At 36.2% G+C, this 16,849-nt stretch overlaps 1 protein-coding gene across 2 annotated transcripts in view; it reads left to right on the forward strand.

Moving 5' to 3' along the window:
• The window catches only part of CUL1 (cullin 1), a 55,070-nt gene that overhangs the window by 26,387 nt on the left and 11,834 nt on the right, over window positions 1-16,849 (forward strand). For both annotated transcript variants that reach the window (XM_074575645.1, XM_074575644.1), the window contains exons 3-11: window positions 992-1,166; window positions 2,339-2,506; window positions 3,650-3,700; window positions 4,711-4,801; window positions 5,507-5,670; window positions 9,328-9,490; window positions 13,162-13,292; window positions 16,354-16,461; window positions 16,556-16,662. In XM_074575645.1, coding sequence (XP_074431746.1) covers window positions 992-1,166; window positions 2,339-2,506; window positions 3,650-3,700; window positions 4,711-4,801; window positions 5,507-5,670; window positions 9,328-9,490; window positions 13,162-13,292; window positions 16,354-16,461; window positions 16,556-16,662 — 1,158 coding nt within the window. The remainder of the gene's footprint in view (window positions 1-991; window positions 1,167-2,338; window positions 2,507-3,649; window positions 3,701-4,710; window positions 4,802-5,506; window positions 5,671-9,327; window positions 9,491-13,161; window positions 13,293-16,353; window positions 16,462-16,555; window positions 16,663-16,849) is intronic.

Here is a 16,849-nt window from a genome sequence, read left to right on the forward strand (position 1 = left end):
TATGATGTTCTCTAACAAGGGATGTGACTCAAAAGTCTGCCCTCAGACTCCCAGTAGCTTTGTTCCTGTTTGGTAATCATTTTCCAGGTGAGTCATTAGGATAATTCTTGTTGTCAGATCCGAGTCCTCATCAAGTTGAATTTGAGTGCTACCGAGGTAGTTTATTTTCCTTGTTTGTGGAGTACGGTTTATTTCAGGATGCTTTCTTAGTTGAAGTGTTCTGAGCAATGTAACTTCCACGTATTACTTTGGAAGAATTCTGAATATTTGAACATTCTAGATCAGAAAACAATGTTTTCTTGAAATGTTATGTTCACAGATACAGCCGGTCTTCCAGGCTGTATCAGTATGAAAGGCACAATTATTGCTACCGCTTACTTAAATGGTGGGATTATACTTGTAGCCTACAACTGGTGAATCTCATCTTGTGGGGTGCATTTGAGTATGTCTCACCATTACTGCTTTCTAGGTTTGTCCCCTGTCAGCCAGTATTAAATGGCCAAATCTTTTATAAAAGACTGTGTTTGAAAGAGTGCAAAAATATTATCCTCTGTGTTTTCAACTACTGAATGTTCCTTGAGGCTAGTGTTGATATTTCTTCCTGTTCAAATGAAAGCTTACGTATTTGTAGAAGGCCAATATAGTACATCAAATAAACTCCATTTAAACCTTGAAAATAATCTTATCAGCAAATTCCGCTGCTTTGTTTTCTTGGTGGTCTTGTTAAGTAAGCGTTAGGTAAATTTAATGTTGGTGTCAGTGTTTGCAGTGCACTTGGCAGTCTGACGCATTTCTGATGCAGATAATTCTGATGAAAATTATTTTCTTAGCTTTGGTTTGATTTTTTTATGTGGGCTGATGCATCTTGTAATGTATTATGCTTAAGTCATTTACAGTCATAAAAATAGCTTATTGAAATTAACATATTGTTTTTCATTGTATTTTTAATGTGTCATGCTGGCACATGCATATTCCTTAACTTTCCTGTCAGTCATGTTTATAACTACTGTACTAGCGTACACCAGTCTAATCAAGCACGGGGAGCTGGAGTACCTCCTTCTAAATCGAAAAAGGGCCAGACACCTGGAGGTGCTCAGTTTGTTGGCTTGGAATTGTACAAACGGCTAAAAGAATTTCTGAAGAACTACTTGACAAATCTCCTTAAGGTAAGATGGGACATTAGATCGATCTGCATTTGTAGTAGCAATACGGCCTGGGTTGAGAAAAGCTTGTATCAACAAACCTGGAGGTGTATGCAGCCACTGGAAGTAAACTGAATGAACTTGAAATTTACTTCTGTCTCCATTAGCCATTAGAATGTTTTATAGGCTTTACCTCAGGCATAGATCAGTCGCTAAGTGTACCTGTGAGCTGCTTTTCTTCTTCAAGCCAAAACAGCATTTCTGTGTTTTACAGAAGTAATGCTATGTGCCACCTTAAGCTGTCCTTCATCTTCAACGAGAATAGCTAGACTTTCTAACTAATTAACCAGCATATTAATAATGCTGAAAAAATGGTTGCCTGTAGTGTTGAAAATGCCTGACGGTAGCCATTAATTTAGTTCAATAAATAAACTACTAATAGAGCAGGATGTTGGGCTGCTTTGTAAGAGAATGGTTCCTCGCTGTTCTTGGAAAGGAACCATGCTTTTAACTTTGGGGATTTTAATTTTGAGTAATAATAAAAGCTTCTTGGTGTTCTATCAAGTCTACCGTGTAATCCATTTATGAAGCTGCATAAAGGTCTCTGAGGTCTTATGCAGAATGCACTCCTGGTTTTATTCCCTTTTCCAGTCAAGCTTTGGAAAGATACTTGAACTTCCATGTGTTACAACTTTATCTTTTTTTTCTGTAACAAGAACAAATATGATACCGTACCCATTTCCAAGAATACAAGATTCCATTTACTACCTGACAGGGTCCTAGAGAAGACCCCATCCATACTCACTTGTTTCAGCTCCCCAAGTAGCAGCAGTGGGAGTGGGTGGTATATTTTACGGAGATTGTTATGTTGAATGCATTACCGTTGCACTGGCGTGTTTTACCTAGCGCACTCATCAGCTCTAATGTGGTGCCCTCTTGCTCTCTCCCACAGGAGGGACAAGAGCGTCTTCTGGAGCTTTGTCTATGCTGTGCATTTTTTTTTTTTACCAATTTTTAAATTTCTAAATCTCATACTGACCTTGTGCTTTATTAATGTAGAAGTAAATGTATTAGCACTATGTTTCCTATAAATACACTGCATGGTGTAGGTTTATTACACGGTCAATTTGTATACCATTATATATCTTGCTTGTACCTTAAAATTACCCAACAGTACTGGCAAACTGTTATTTTAGGATGGTGAAGATTTGATGGATGAGAGTGTGCTGAAATTCTACACTCAACAGTGGGAAGATTATAGGTTTTCAAGCAAAGTATTGAATGGGATATGTGCCTACCTCAATCGACATTGGGTTCGTCGTGAGTGCGATGAAGGTCGTAAAGGAATATATGAAATTTATTCAGTAAGTAGCTTTTTGACTTGAGTGATTTATCCATTCCATCTGTCATGTTTGCATTATCATCCTCCAGATCGCTCCTTGAAACTTGTAGGAAGTTCGTAGAAGTTTTGAAGAAGTGGGCAAAGTGGAAATCCGCCCCCTTTCCATACTCCCACCGCAGTATAGTTGTAAAAATTCCATGGGTCTAAACCTGAGAGATGTTCAGTCTGCCTTGTACGTATTGGGACTACCAGTATTAGACTGTTGAGGGTTGTCTGTTTCTGAATATTTGCTGCTTATACTGTTATATGTGTGCGTCAGCGTGACCTTGTCATTCCACTCAGAATTCAGTCAAGTGTTTCAAATGCAGAATGGAGAAGTAAATTGCATTTTTTTTCTGTTGACTTCAATACATCTTTACAAATTTTTTATCATCCAAGCTGCTAAGATGCAGTCAACATTTGGTTTGTAATATAAGTTATTTTGGTACAGTTCTGAAAGATTGATATGTGATCTTGATAATTTTTTTGTAATGTAATATAAACAAGGGAAAAACATAGCAGAAGTTGTGTATCTTGGATAACTAAAAGTACTTTTTTTTTTTTATAAAGGATAATTGTTGTCCTTGCTGGTGAAGCATTAGAAAAGTGATGTGTTATTTTACCACTTCACTAAAATAACTTTGCATATGGTAGAAAAACAGTTGGTATCCTTACTTCCCTCCCTCTTAACTTCACTAGCCTAATGCTAAGGGACTGTGTCAGCCTTAAAGTCGCCAACAAAAAAGGCTGTATGTTGTCAAGGTAATTTGCAGGGTTTGTTAGCATTCAGAATTGTCAGTGGATCACTGTCAGAGAAGGGGGCAGCTTGGGTAGAGTTAGTAATAAAGCAAATGGTAATTTTATTGTGGAGCAGTCTTGTTGCATGAGAAATGTGTGTGCCACAATATAATCATAGAATCGTAGAATGGTTTGGGTTGGAAGGGACCTTAAAGATCATGTAGTCCAATCCCCAATCATTTAAAAAGTTCTGATTATTTAGCATAGTATATCAGCTTTCCTTAAGGAGTTATCCTGCATGTATATGTGTGTGTGTGTGTGTGTGTATATATATATATAAAAAAATTTCCTTTATTCCATCTTTCCTCTCTCTTCCTTTTGCCTCTAGCTTGCCTTGGTGACCTGGAGAGACTGCTTATTCAGGCCATTAAATAAGCAGGTATATATATATATATATGCTATAACTACAGTGTTATTTTATATGGTTAATTTTTTATATGTTGTTAGTAACTGTTCCACGGACCATTTGGAGGATGGGGACAGGGTGGGAAGGGGACAGGGCAGACCAAGAAAATAAAAGGGAGCCTTCTGCTTCTCCTTTGTGATGTTAAAAAGGTAAATATTTGGGGGGAATGGGCCTTTCTTTGTGTGTGGGGTTGAACCTTGATACTAAGACTATTCTGTTATCTCTTTGCTGAGAGGGGCACCTCTTAAATGAAGTAACGGCTTCAGCTGTTTCCAAGCCAGGCAGGAGCACAGGCTGACAGTCATGTCTTAAGTCAGGAGTCAAGATTGACAGGTCCGGGATTTTGGTCTCTCCTTAATGTTACTGTGAATCTTTAAATTTACACTGATACCTGGGAGATTCAGGTCAACCAAATATTTTTAGTTAGTGAATTGGCACGATATATAACACGACATTCCATCACAACAAAATGTATATTTTTATATGTTGATTTCGTTCTTATTCATCAGTATTTCATGATGAAGAGACTGTATTATGTTATATTATGTATTTTATTACCTAGATTTCAGAGGAACAGTATTTGCAATACATTATTTATCAGCATAAGTCAATAGCGTTCTTTGTGTAAAGTACAGGAAGTTAGTTCATCTCTTACTGCAAAGTTGTCTTGTTTCTCAGGTATAAAACAAACAGAAGTTTGGTTTAGAAGGTGCTTTTTGCTATTAAAAAAAAAAAAGACACTAAGCACTTTCATACCCTGTCATGGGTTACCACTAATCGGACTGTAATTACATTGTACACCTTTAAAATGTAGCATAATCTGTGATGTCTGTAGGAAACTTACATGTTCAGGTGTCCTTAAATTTTGTTCGCAAGGATCTTGACTTGTCTTAATATAGAAATACAGTCCTGATAAAATACTGTACTTGACCTACCAGCTGCTTTCTCTGAGCTTGATTTACTTTTAATCCCTGTTTTCTAAGGTAACAAATGCTGTGTTGAAATTGATTGAAAAGGAAAGAAATGGTGAAACTATCAATACAAGGCTGATCAGTGGAGTTGTACAATCTTACGGTAAACGAGATTTCTTTGAGGTTTTATTACTCTCTTAAACGTAAATAAACATATATCCTCTATCAGAGTCCAGAAGTAGCATCCCACCTCCTTGGATGTCCAGTAAAGATTTTTACAGTAAAATAAACGCAGTTATATATTGTTTAACTTCATGCTTATAGAGACACTCGACACAATTACAGTTGATTATACCACGTGTGTAAAGCTTGAAAGTGCAACTGATAGACAAGAGTGTTCGTTGTTTATGAATCATTTATTTAGGAGCTAATTCTGGAAGTGGGGAAGCACAGTGGTTTACACAGCGGAGTGGGATTATTTTATCCAATTTGCATGAAATTGAGAGTCCTGCCGTGCAGATGAATGACCAGTTTCATTAATAAAAAAACATACATGCGTATAATCTGGGACTTTACAAGGAAGAAACAGAAGGGGAATTTGAACTAGCTTTTGAGATAGTGAAGTTTTCCAAATCTTATCATCCATTTAGTAATGTATCAAAAAGTGCAATTTACATGAGTAATGTCTTGTGATGCTTATTTTTTAAATGCAAAATAAATGTATACTTTTAAAAGTTTTAAAAAGTGGTGCTGATACTGTCCTGATTGATTACCTTGATGTAAGTTAGAAGGAGGGTACATGTTTATTTGCAACAGACCACTTCATAAAAGACAATTTTTCATTACTTGCTGCTTTTTTTTTTTGTAGTGGAACTGGGGCTGAATGAAGATGATGCATTTGCAAAAGGACCTACACTAACTGTCTATAAAGAGTCCTTTGAATCTCAGTTTCTTGCTGACACAGAGAGATTTTATACACGAGAAAGCACTGAATTCTTGCAACAGAATCCAGTCACAGAGTACATGAAGAAGGTAAGTTACTAAGTAAGCTTTGTGATTGTTTTCTGGATACAGATATTGTTTAGAGGTAAAGTAATATAAATTCTTGGCTTTTATTATCAGTTTCTTAAAATGCTGATTATTTTACAGAAACAGTTAGCTCTTCTTCCTGTGCTGATTTGCTTCTGTGTTTACCTGGTCTGAAGTTTGTCTCCTTAGTGTATTTCAGTTAAGTATAATGAAAGTTTGAAACTTTCTTAATGGGCAAAACAGAAGAGAATGTTAAAATAAATTCAGATTTCATTAGACTTCAAGACACCAAAATAGTCTTTCTGGTTTAGACCTACAAGCTTACTGTTCCTATGCAAGGAACCGTGTGTTGGCACATTTATTGAAATCTCTTCCTGAGCAAGCTGGCCAAGGAAGTAGATCATTAATTAGCTTTAATTCTCTCAGAATATTTTAATATAATAAACCTTACACAATACTTGTGATCAACAGAGGCTAGATTTAAATTCTCTGGTTTGGGGTATCCCAGAAAGGGCAATTAAGAGCAAGCTGGATAAACACAAACTATTTCTAGCCTGGTTATTGGGTCAGTGTCACTGAATGTGAAATAGATGGGTCATCTTCCATCTTGGACAAGTGCTGCTTCATATATTTTTGTCAGCACATTTCCTCACTTTCTGAATTGCTGCTTGGGTTTTTTTCCCCTTTCAGTTTAATTTTAAAAAAGAGAGCTTTTTTGAGTACGTAATATATAGATATACATCCCTCCCTCTGCAGTATCTTTGTGTTTCTTTTGTGTAAAACTCTTTTTGCCACAGAACACATCCTGTCTTGAGTCTTGGCATTAAAGTCAATGATTTCCAAAAAAAAAAAAAAAAAAGGAGGGGTGAGGGGAGGGAGTCCTAGAAATAACACAGTACTATGAATCCTACTTTTAATGCATTGGGGTAGTTGCTCAGTAGTGCCCAGACCTACCTGTATTTACTTTTCTGTTGTTGAATTAATGATTTTTGCCACTTTCCCCTCAATTTCTTGTCTTTAATCCTAAAATATATATGTAAAAACAGAGTAAGGGGATTTCAGTCATTCATAACCTGAGTGACTGGCTCATCCAGGCTTCCTTGGTACAGGACAGTAAAAAGCTGTCTGAAGGTCATCGCTATTTCAAGAACTAGAGATTAGTGGCAAGTAGAAAGAACTTACTAGTACCCCAAACAATCTTCCAAGACTTCAAAAATCCCCACAAAAGAGCAACTCGCTTTGCTTGAAGGTGATCTTGAAGCTGAAAACGTATAAAGCTAGCAGAAGGCAGGGGAAATCTTTAGCAAGAAAGCATGTCGTCTTAAGTCTCTGCTCAAATTCACATACTAGAGATGTACATAAACTCTTTGGGCTGTCTTGGCATCTCCTTGCAGATAACGTGCATACATTGAAATCAAACTGAACAAGAAACTGTTTTCATTACTCGTTTTCCGGGATTTAACTGATGAAACTGAAAAAGATGTGTATTAGACTCTACAGTAAATACGATCAGAGCTTGCAAAATGATATGAACTAAGGGATGTGACCTAACAGAAAGAGGAAACTTATGAATTGAAGCTAAAAGCTAGTTCAATGGAACAAATTGTCTGATCTCTCTAGTCTGCGTGCTCTGCTGGAGAGATCAAGAGAGGTCGTGCAAGTTTTCAGAACTATTAATTTAAAATTCAGATAGGGTTGTCCTTCAGTTTTATCTTAACTTCGTTGTGCTTAGAAGATCCTTAATATGTTTTACTTAAATGTGACAAGGCAGTGTTGTAAACTTAGTAGTTTTTTTTTTTTTTTTTTTGGTTTGGGTATTGTAATCTTGCATGCCACTTAAATGCCTGGAACAGAGTAGTACTCCCCATAATTATTACTCAGGTATTGCTAGAATCAGGGTTCTTTTCCGTTATGAAACACCTTACGTGAGACTGGTGTGAAAAGCTGCAAGTTGTCCAGCAGTCACATGGCATCCTAAGAAGTAGTCAATGAAATCTTAATTAGAATTAGGGGGTGTGTATGTAGTTGTAAAGGCAGACTTACTGAGTTTAGAAGGATTGTGGATTTTTCTTCTCAGGCCAGAACTCATGAGTAAAGCTGGCATAGCCTGATATGCTGTAGGGAAAAAGGTCAGTATTCCTTAAAATTGTCCCTTGAAATAAAGTCTCAAATTGAATTTTAGATCTTTATAGATGAAACAGCCAAAGATACTGTTGTGTGAACTAACTATTTTTCTTGTTTATGAAATGACTTTAAAAGGAAAATAGAAATATAAGAACACAAAAAATTAGAGAGTATAAGCAAATTTGAAGTCAGAGTGAATGTTTGTTTTCATAAAGGAGCTCAAAGTGAGAGTTGACTGTTAACAGCAAAAGTGTGAAGGTCTAAGGATATTTTAAGAAGCAGCATTAGAAGTGACAGAATTTCCTGAACTACAGAAATACCTAATTGGTTAAACACAAGATAAGTAGTCCTACTAGTCCGATTCCAGTTTCCAGCATTCATCAGAAAGATTTGCTGCTATCTCTTGTCAGTAAGGTAGTTAATTGTTACTTATCACTTGTAAGAAACTGGCAAATACTCTGAAGCAGGAGCTTATATCCCTTCCCAAACTGTTGGTTTTGTTTCCTGTGTTTTGACCTGTACTGGTTTAACTCCAGGAGACAGTTATCCAGGACTGTTTCACAAGAGCTACGTGCAAAATTATTACAGAAATGAGTGAAGCTAACAGTGGCAGAGAGTATTTAAAGCTGTCTGTGTATGATGCAGTGTACTTGCAGTGAAATTGTTCTTTTGTTGTTGTCCCTAATAAGATCTTTCATACTTGGTCAATTTTCTAAAATACTAGGAAAATTCATTACTTTAATTTCCTTTTTTTGGTGACATTATTAATTTAAATAATTTGGACTTTATCCCTAATAATGTGCTGCAATTACAGATGGCTTGTAAAGTGAAGCTTTAATACCTTTGCAAACAAAATAGAGGTAATTGTTATATAAACAACTTCCGTTTTACTTTTTGGCATAAGTACTGTTCCTTGAGTGACATTTAGAATTTTGGTTTGTTGCAAAGATATGCATATGTAGCATTTCATATGCCAAATTAAATGCCAGTATAATTTAAATGATTGTACGTTATTGGGAAGCTTTTCTGTGTAAGAATTTAGATGAGAACATTCAAATAATTTTGTCATGGGCATGCTGTTAAATTGTATTTTTCTGCCTTTTAGTTTTGTGGAGGCATGAAATATATTCATGTTTGTCTTAAACAAAACTGCCTCTATAGCTGGAGAGCTGATGCTAAAACTCCCAGCATCTCATGTCAGCAGCTTTCTCTTTTTCTGACAGCAGATTTCCACCGGTAAACTTATTACTCGGAAGCAATAGGAAAACAGTCTTGCTGTGACTCTCCCCCCCATTTAAACAGTATATAATATTATCATCAACATAAACATTGATTCCATATGTGTGGGGAGTGGGTCACATTATGATTCCCAGAAAAATAACTGCTTAAGTAGGTGGACTATAACACTGCATTAGGGAGATATTTGATTTTGTTGTTGTTTTCTAGATGAATATACTAAATAGTCATCTGTTTTGTGCTGTTGGATTTCTGTTCCACCTTCCGTACAGTTTTCATATTTATCTCTCTGTTCTGTAGGCTGAAGCTCGCCTTCTCGAGGAACAGCGTAGAGTTCAGGTATACCTCCATGAGAGCACACAAGATGAGTTAGCACGGAAATGTGAGCAAGTACTTATTGAAAAACACTTGGAGATATTTCATACAGAGTTTCAGAATTTGTTGGATGCTGACAAAAATGAAGGTAAGGAGATTCAAACATTGGTTTTAGGCTTGGAGCTCCTCCCTGATTTTTTTGTGAATAATGTAAATTCTGATGACGGCTAAATGTGATTTTTTCAGGAATTAGATTAAAAGAGAAGATAGACACTAAATTGATTGACAAGCAGCTTTTCATTAAATTGGGATGGCTGAGGATATCGTCTCAAGAAGCTTATTCTGATCTCAAATATTAAGGCGAAACAGCACTAACCTTGATTTCTCTTAACATGGCTGGAAGAGCCTCAAGAGCGCTTGAGCCATCCTTCCAGCAGGACCTGAAGCTTGCATGAGAGAGATGTGAGATGAAGAACAGACCAGTAATCTTAAAAGCTGTTTCAGTGTAATCCATGGATCTTTCGGAGTTATCAGTGAGACTTTTAAAATCCAGGTTGCTTGGAAGTATGTATAGGAAATGTTAAAAGAGGACCAGAAGCAAATAAGGAGCTTCTAAAATACAGTACATAAAATATATAAAACTGCATTTAGGAAAGGGTGAAAATTACTAAATGATAATTTTAGCTGTGAAAATGAGTCTTAAGTGCCACTAATAGGTCGAGTTTATACCTTCATAGAGAACACATAGAATAGAGACTTCTTCAGTGGTTCCTCTAAAATAAGTAAAGATTATCAGAGTTTAGGTGTCTTTAAGGAATTGTCAGTTGTATTGGTTTTTATGAGTTTCGTCAGGAGTTAATGCTTAGCACAAAATAACAGTCAAAACTAGGGCCAAATAATTCCTGTCCATCATGCAAATAAGGGTGAATGGAATTTCTGATTTTTCTAGTTGGGGAATTAATTAAATCTATATAGGAAGTCAAGGTAAGGCTCAATAGCTGAAATACTGCTTTTAAGAAAGTGACAGAATGTAAGAGATACTATGATTAAGTTGATACTGCTCATTTGAGAGATGTGAATTGCAACTATGACTCTGTCTCTTTATATATCAACCTTAAAAGAGCAACCGTGAATAATTGCTATAATCGTCATGTTGATATGCAAGAGATGCTTCGAAATAGAAAAGGGCAATTCAGCATGATTAGTAGGTCAGAAGTTACCTGTTTCAAATGTAAATAAAAGATTTTTATCCTGTATTAGTATGTAAGAGTGAGATGTTCTTTATGTTTGTAAATAAATTTATTTACTCTGTAATTGGAAGAGATTTTGATACAGGTGGGTGTTAACTAGTAAAATGACTTTATAAATGTCTTCTGACAGAAGAAATAGTAATAGCACGAACAAGAAAATTTGTCTAGACTCAGGACTTCAGGCTTTTCTTTTTCCCCCCCTTACTTTATGGAGCTCATGGGTTATGTGAGCCTTCAATAGAGTCACTTACCATAGTGATGCAATTCCGTAAGTTTGTCGGGGTAAAAAAAGAAAAAAAGAATTACCTTGTGTCTTGGGCACCATCTTGTTCTATGTCTTTGGTTTTACTTTTATTTGGCGTATTTCTAAGATTAATTAGGCATTTTAAAATGCTTGATTTATTTTTTTCTTCTTTTTATTGGGCTTCACTTGTGCAAATTACAGTAGTTCCCTGGCCTTTTTTAAGTTTTGTGAATTCTCAAGATTAGAAACATCTATTTTGAACGATTCTTTGAGAATTCGTTCTTTAATCACTGTACTCTCGAATTTGTAACATTCTAAAATAGGCTATCGTAGACTATCCTAAAACTATAATGAAATCTTGCTGTCAATTAAAATCTTTATTGCTTTACTTTTGAAAGGACACTGGTTTTGAGGTCCTCCCATGAGAAGTCTGTTAAGCATATTGTATTACAGGCCACTCCTCTTGGTGTTCTGTAACTTTTTAATCGCGTTGTGCAACTAGTTAGAAAGGTTGTGGGCACATTTGTCATATCTTACCTATTCACATTAGTATGGCACCTATAGGAAGTAGTTAATGTTTATTGGGAGCAGGCTGTAATGGTTTAGGTGGAGTTACCATGTAAATCTTCCTTGAGGCTTTGTAGCATCTCTTCCATATTTCACCAAATACAGACATCCTGACAGACCGACGTGTGAATCCTTATTTGTGGGTAGGTCTAGCAGCGGCTAATTATCAAAATAAGCTGCCTGATATAACGATATAATATGATATTATGATATAATATGCATGGCATTATTTGCCTACCTTTTTACCTACCTAATTTTAGAAAAAGAAGAGCGTTCTTACACTGTTATAGAAGTTTAACATCAGATTGTGAATGTGGTTTTCAGCGAGGCAAAAAAGTATTTGCTTTTCAAATCCAAAAGTTTAAGCTTGCAAAAGTTCTAAGGAAGGGAAAGCATTATACAGAAATGGGTCTGAATAAAGGTGTCATTGCCTCGGTATCAAAGGCATCAAGTTCTGTGTGTTGTATTTCAGAGTTAAGTAGTGGTACGGCTTCTTGATTGCTTTGCTTTAATTAATCTGGTAATCCTCATGTGGTAATATATTGCTCATAAGCATTTCAGAGAAGTCCTTACACTTTAGAAGTGCTAGATGCAGCTGACAACCTTAAGATGGATTCAACAAGGTGAAATATCCTCATTAGTTTACAGTAACTAATTTGGTTGTTTACTGTTTCACTTGAGTGCAGGTTCAGAGAGGGCACGATTACCGGAGGCAACTAGTGTGTTTGTGTACCTGGTTTATGGGCATATTAAAGTTTGCTTTTTTCTTTTTTTTTTTTTTTTTAAAGAGAGTTCGGCACTCAAAATACAAAACACCTCCCCTGTTGAAAATGAATAATAAAACCAAAACTCTCTTTAATATTAGACTTTTCAAAATTACTAATTGATTTTTGGAGAGTTTTGGCTGAAAACTGGTGAGACTTTAATATGAGGCTTTAACATACGTGAAATGATGTCTAATTTATTTTTACCTTTGTTAGTTTTGTTCCATGGGTTTCAGAACCTTTTCTTTCCTGAGATACAATTATTTCTACTGGTCATCAGTTACTTAAATGTCTTTTTAAGAGATGGCTTTTGACAGTGCTTTATTGGAGGAAATTTGGTTTATAATGTTTCAGTTTATCTGCTAAGGTCATATCGATACATAACATTTTGCCTTAAGTTTCCAACCCTTACTACTGATGTTGCCCCAAGTAGAAATGTTATTTATACAAAAGGCCACAGGGAGTGTTAGATCCCTGAGAACTTTCCTGTTCAGAATAAGATTTAAAGGACAGTGATCAGGTGGAGATTGTTGCACTCTTAGCACGGCCAGCAGTAACTAGTGACAGTCCTAATTCAGGGTAACACTTCAAAACTTCATCTACATAAGGGTTTTAACCCCGTTTTAAAAAAAATCATTGCACCTCTTTAAAATTATGAAAACTAGAAATCAGAAGTAAATGTATTTCTGTAACTTAAGTTGTTTGTTTTTTTCTTTTCTTCTTGAGATTTATGTGAAGGTAAAACAGATCTTAATATTTAACAGGTTTTTTTCTCTTAACTCATCTTAGCTTTCCAGGTTAGTGCAGAGATTTGCTATACCATATAATTTTTTTGCTGTAGTTTTTTTCTGGCTTTTTATAGGAGCAATTGCGCATATGTTTTGGTGATGGTGGATGTTTAACCTCCCATTGGCAACTTGTAAACGGGAAACTGCAGTCATAGCTAATACAAATGGGAGATGTTGGCTTTCCTATTTTATTTTTTTTTTTCCAGACTTGGGACGCATGTATAACCTTGTATCTCGAATCCAGGATGGCCTTGGAGAGCTGAAAAAACTTTTGGAAACCCACATTCATAATCAGGGTCTAGCTGCAATTGAGAAATGTGGAGAAGCTGCTCTAAATGCAAGTATCCCATCAAAATAAGTTTGCTGCCAGTTTTACATTAGAGGAGGGCGAATGCTTCCTGATATAATTTCCAGTTTGTTTATGTTTTCCCTCTCACTGATTTAATTTGTGAGGAGTAGGCAATTCTCAAATGTTGATAATATGCTTAAAAAAAACCCAGTCACATCACTGTGTTACTAACTCTTTGAGCTTTTGGTTGGGTGTTTTTTTTTTGTGTTGTGGTTTTTGTTTTGTTTTGTTTTGTGTTTTTTTTTCCTTCTGAGTTTTTGCTCTCTGTCAGGGTGTCATCGTGCTTAAAAAGCTGTCTGTGCAAATGCAACATCCTGCAAGTACAAATACACCTGAAAGTCCAGTGTTTCAAGAAGCACTATCTCCAGTGGACTGTGGTTTATTTCATCATCTTGCAGACTTCTGACTTGGATGGGACCGTGTGGAGGAAGTTTCTGTTGGTTTTAGTTTTTTGGTGAATGGTTTTATTCTGTTTGGAAAAGCATGAGAAACGTAAGAGGAAGGGATAACTGAAATGGTTGGAGAGGGCACAATATAAGGAGCAGCTCAGGTGTTCTGCAACACTGTGGTCGTTTAGCCGTATAATTGGCTTTCTTAATTTTATCCCATAATTGTAATTTCAGACTTAATTTTTACTGATTAGGGTTGAGTCTTGGCAACGTGAAGTTGTTTAAACCCTTTGCCAGCCTTTTTGTCTGTAGACAATATGACATTTTCTAGCAGTGTCCTGGTTTGAGGCAGTAGTAACTTTACTTTTCAGTTAAGTCTCTTCTAACTACTGTCAATCTGTCCAATTAATCTGTTGCAGTTTAGACGGGGCTGGCCAGTAAAAGAACAACAAGCAAAAAAAAAAAAGTAATTAAGTAAAACATTGCACAAAACAAAGTTAGGATAGAATATAGATTCTGGTAAATGCTATTTAAAATGGGGTTTAACTTTTATTTTTGACAGAGTTCATTTTAACCAGTTGGCCTCATACTCTTGAAATAGCTTCATGCTAGTAATCATTAAAGCTGTAATCTGTAATGACTGCATGGAGAATGGTAAGAACTCTCGGTTTTAGCACAGATTAAAATGGTTTACATGTGTTTAGTGTCTGTTATTCTCTTCTGTAGTTTTAAGAGTGTAGCTTTTTGGCAGTGTTGATCTCTTATGAATCATGACGTAAGTTCAGGAATCTTCAGCTTCATTTGTAGAAATCACCTCAAATTTTGAAGTCACGCGTGCTCTGTGGTTGACACGCTCCCCTAGTGGTCATAACTCTTGAGTTTCTCTTTACTTGGGCCTTGAAGAATTTCCCGGAAAAACGAAAACTTTTTCTTCAGGAGTTAGCTCATTTTTAAGAGGAGAGGCCTGTAATTTGTATGTATTGGTTCTTTTGACTCCAGCCATTTACAAAACTCTTCTGATCGTAACACTACTTCTTGTTTCTTGACCTTTCTTTTTTGTTCCTTTTCTTTCTCCGCATGTTTGTTCTTTATTTTCATAACAGCGTCTCTAGCTGTCTCTCTTGGGAACCATCTTGCCTCTTCTTCCAATATCCTTCACTCCACTGTATCGCTATTCATCATTGCCTTGTTAGCCCTCTATCGCACTTAGGTAGGATTGATTCTGCCTAACTTAATTTATCTGTACTGTGTCTAAACAGGTAGTCAGCTGGGAGAATGCTTCTCAGTTTCTCTGTAGTCAGTGGAGAGAAATAGTCATACCTGCTTGACTCATCTGACCTATTTTAGGTTTTACTGCAGAATGAGTTGTGCTCTAGACTCCATTAACTATATTAACGAGACTGCTCTTCAGTCAGAAGATTACTGCTTTTAGTGCTTTTCGTTAATTTTTTTTTTTTTTTGGAGTCTTGTAATTACTAGGTGCCTTTCTGAATGTCCTTCGAGTCCACTTGAATTTCTTGTCTGGGAAGTTCCCGGTAATCTCAGTTCTTTCTCAAGCATGGCATTAGATTGGTGGTCCGTGTAGTCTATGTCTGTCTTCAGTGGCAACAGGAAAAAATTTTTTCAAGATCCTGATAGAACCCTGCCCATCTTTTGCCCTTTGTTGCCAGCATCCAGAACTTTTACAATAGGAACATTACAGGAGTACCTCCATGCCCAATCCTTTTAGCTTTTGTTTAGGAACCTGTTGTCTGTGAGTTTGTCTAATTCATTCTTGAACATGCTGATGTTACTTGCTTCCAACAACCTCCTGCAGCAGCAAGTTCCAGAAGTCCACTACCTTGCATGTAAAAGATGTTCTTTACTTTATCTGTCTTAAACTTGTTTCCTATCCCTTTCATCAAGCGCGCAATAGTTACGAAATGTGACTTTTAGGGATTGTTCATCTTTTTGGTCATCCTCCTGATTTTGTAAACCTTGGTTATGTGCCTTTTCAAACTTCTGATCTCCAAACTGAAGACTTCTAGCCTTTTTAGTCTGTTGTATAGTAGCTGCTCTGCCTGCCTGGTGTTTTAGTTGCTCTTCACTGTTCATGCTCTGACTCCATTCCGTCTTTATTGAGATGCAGAGATCGGTAATTGCATAAACGACTCAGTCTGTGAGCGTCATAAACTTGTTTATCAGCATTTGGTGGCCACTGGATGTTGAGCAAATAATTTTTATTGTAGGTACTAAGTTGTACCTATTGGGGATACACTTCTTACTACAAAGATTTATTCCGAGGGTTTCTTCTGTAGCAACTGCCATTTTATGATTGTCCGGCTCTCTCAGGTCTGATTCGAATTAAGCTTATGTCTTTGGAAACGTCCTTCTTGGAAATGTTTGCAATGGTTGAGTAAGTGGTTTTGTCATCTTTTGTATTATATAACGTAGTACATTCTGCACTCTGGTTGCTGTAAATGAAAGCTTGTGCTAATTTAAGTCAGTCCTGGACATAGGACATAAACTAGTCTGGATGCTATTTTGCCTTTAAAATATTTCTAATACTTTGTATGCTTTCCCCCAAAAAATTTGCTTAGGCCAGTGAGAAGCTCCATTTTGGAGGAAGCAGACAGCAGAAAGTCAACAGGTTGAAAAAAACTAATCTCTCTTTATTGCAGGATCCAAAAATGTATGTACAGACAGTGTTGGATGTCCATAAGAAATATAATGCTTTAGTCATGTCTGCATTCAACAACGATGCTGGCTTTGTGGCTGCACTAGACAAAGTAAGTATACGTAGTGGCATGCAGTGAACGTTTGTTTTTTTTTTCTATTTGGTGTTTTGTCTCCCAAAATTTCACTGTCTTTTGTGATTTATAGGCTTGTGGTCGATTTATAAATAATAATGCAGTGACAAAAATGGCTCAATCCTCCAGTAAATCCCCAGAGCTACTGGCACGATACTGTGACTCTTTACTAAAGAAAAGGTACGTCTTCAAAGACAAATTAATATTTCAGGTTGGTTTTTGTTTTAAAAGGTTTTAGCACATGGAGTTTTATACTGTGTCTTCAGCAACAGAACTTAATGTTTCAAGAACAATTAATTATACCAAATTCTGAAAACAAAAATTTCAGTAGGACCATTCCTAAAGATTATATGGAGTTTACTTTTCT

This window comes from Larus michahellis, chromosome 2, assembly GCF_964199755.1.
Source record: "Larus michahellis chromosome 2, bLarMic1.1, whole genome shotgun sequence".
NCBI classification, from domain to species: Eukaryota; Metazoa; Chordata; class Aves; order Charadriiformes; family Laridae; genus Larus; species Larus michahellis.